General features: G+C 34.5%; 1 protein-coding gene across 1 annotated transcript; it reads right to left on the reverse strand.

Annotated features, from left to right (window-relative positions):
• Window positions 1-679: 679 nt before the first annotated feature.
• LOC139842599 (uncharacterized) lies at window positions 680-1,363 on the reverse strand. The gene has a single exon (XM_071832719.1). It carries the CDS (start codon window positions 1,361-1,363, stop codon window positions 680-682), a length of 684 nt encoding a protein of 227 aa, XP_071688820.1.
• Window positions 1,364-2,084: the final 721 nt, after the last annotated feature.

Here is a 2,084-nt window from a genome sequence, read left to right on the forward strand (position 1 = left end):
TTTTACAAGTTTTAACGTTCGTGAATCACCGGTCAACTTGGGTGGTCAATTGTCTATATGAAATCTATTTCAATTAATCAAGTCTTAACAAGTTTGATTGCTTAACATGTTGGAAACACTTAATCATGTAAATATCAATTTCATTTAATATATATAAATATGGAAAAGTTCGGGTCACTACACCAATAAACTAATTAGGAAACATATAAAATAAAATAGGAAACTAAATAAAATAAAATTAAGGACACAATTGCTTGTCAACCAAGAATAATTGTCTTGATTTAATTCTTCTTGATCTCAATTTGGCGTGAAAGTTAGCATAGCCCAATTCTACATCAACATGGCCCAATTCTACATCAGGTTGCAAAGTGGGTAACCAAGCTACTAACTAACACGAAAGATATGAATTTGGGTTACTCAACCAAGTAAGTCAATCGAACTTTTTCCCTTTTGAGCGTAGGGATATCCATTCGAAAGACTTATGTTGGATTTCATTTAGAGTAACCGAAGCACACCACGAGCTCCGACGAAAAACTTTGTTGTTTCGATTTTTCCAAATATAATACATACTTATCCATTTAATCGTTTGCCAAATTTTCTTCCCGAAAGACGACATATGAGCGCCGGATTTGCCTCTTAGAATCTCATTGAAGCTAAGATTCGTAAAAGACCCTAACCCCTACCAACTAAAAACCCGAGACCAAATATCATGCGCATGGGAGCAAAAGAGAACGGTATGATCCGTAGTCTCACAATCATCATCACATAAGGGGCATAGAACACTATGAAGATCAATACCTCTTTTATCCAACTCAATCCTTATCGGTAGTCTTTTCTTCATAAGCCGCCAAACGAACACTTCAATATTTTTTGGTACTAAGTTATTGCGTAGTGTCTCAACCAAATTGCTTCCCGAAGCTTGCATTTTTTCGTCACAAAGCCCCGATAACTTCTTAACGGTGAATTGTTTAACGCCATCTAAGCTCCACTTCCAACTATCGTTATCCTCACTAATCTTAATATCCGATATGACCCGTTCCAAGTCTTCAAGTTCACCAATGCTACGACCCATAGGTTGATGGACCCAAGCCCAAGAAAATTGGTTCGAGCTCCCCCTTGTATACACACGCATGGAAACAGAAGCATGTTTGAATGTTTCTAAACGATACAAACGTGGGAAAGCATCACATAATTTATCTTGCCCGATCCACACTTCATGCCAAAACGATGTATCCCTCCCATTCCCAATAACTTTAACGAAAGAGTTCTTGAATCGGATACCCAAGTCTTCAACGATGTCACCTGTAGCAATAATATTATACCAAATGCCCAAAGATGGGCGGTAATTTAAATTACCACCCATCCCCAAGCCACCGCACGAACCATAAATGCTACGTATCACTTTTACCCAAAGAGCGTTGGTTTCGGTTTTAAACCTCCACCACCACTTTGAGAGTAAAGCCAAATTTTTACCCTTACGAGACCCAATGTTTAACCCCCCTTATCATAAGAATTAAGGATAGTATCCCATTTAACCCAAGAAATTTTTGAACCCGATTACGCCCCACCCCAAACAAACTCTCTCCTCACACTCTCAAGTAATTTTAACACACATTGCGGGGCACGATAGAGCGAGAAAAAATACAACGGAAGACTCGAGAGAACCGATTTGATAAGAACTAATCTTCCTTCATATGAAAGTAATTCTATTTAATAAAATTTCATATGTTTATAAAGTGAAGTCGGTTATCGTGTTTTCTAAGAATAACTACTATAAACTTGCAACTTCGCTGAAATAATAATAATAATAATAATAATAATAATAATAATAATAATAATAATAATAATAATAATAATAATAATAATAATAATAATAATAATAATAATAATAATAATAATAATAATAATAATAAACGTCCGTCAACTTCCTAGCGCAGGTCGTGAACAAATTCGTGCACTGCCACATAACGAAGAATTTACACAAAATTTGGGCTAATTTATGGAAAGGAATGATGTGAAATAATAATAATAATAATAATAATAATAATAATAATAATAATAATAATAATAATAATAATAATAAT

This window comes from Rutidosis leptorrhynchoides, chromosome 4 (assembly GCF_046630445.1).
Source record: "Rutidosis leptorrhynchoides isolate AG116_Rl617_1_P2 chromosome 4, CSIRO_AGI_Rlap_v1, whole genome shotgun sequence".
NCBI classification, from domain to species: Eukaryota; Viridiplantae; Streptophyta; class Magnoliopsida; order Asterales; family Asteraceae; genus Rutidosis; species Rutidosis leptorrhynchoides.

Excerpts from the sequence above, each read along its gene's own strand:
- LOC139842599 (XM_071832719.1), bottom strand. The coding sequence starts at position 1,363 with ATGGGTGGTAATTTAAATTACCGCCCATCTTTGGGCATTTGGTATAAT.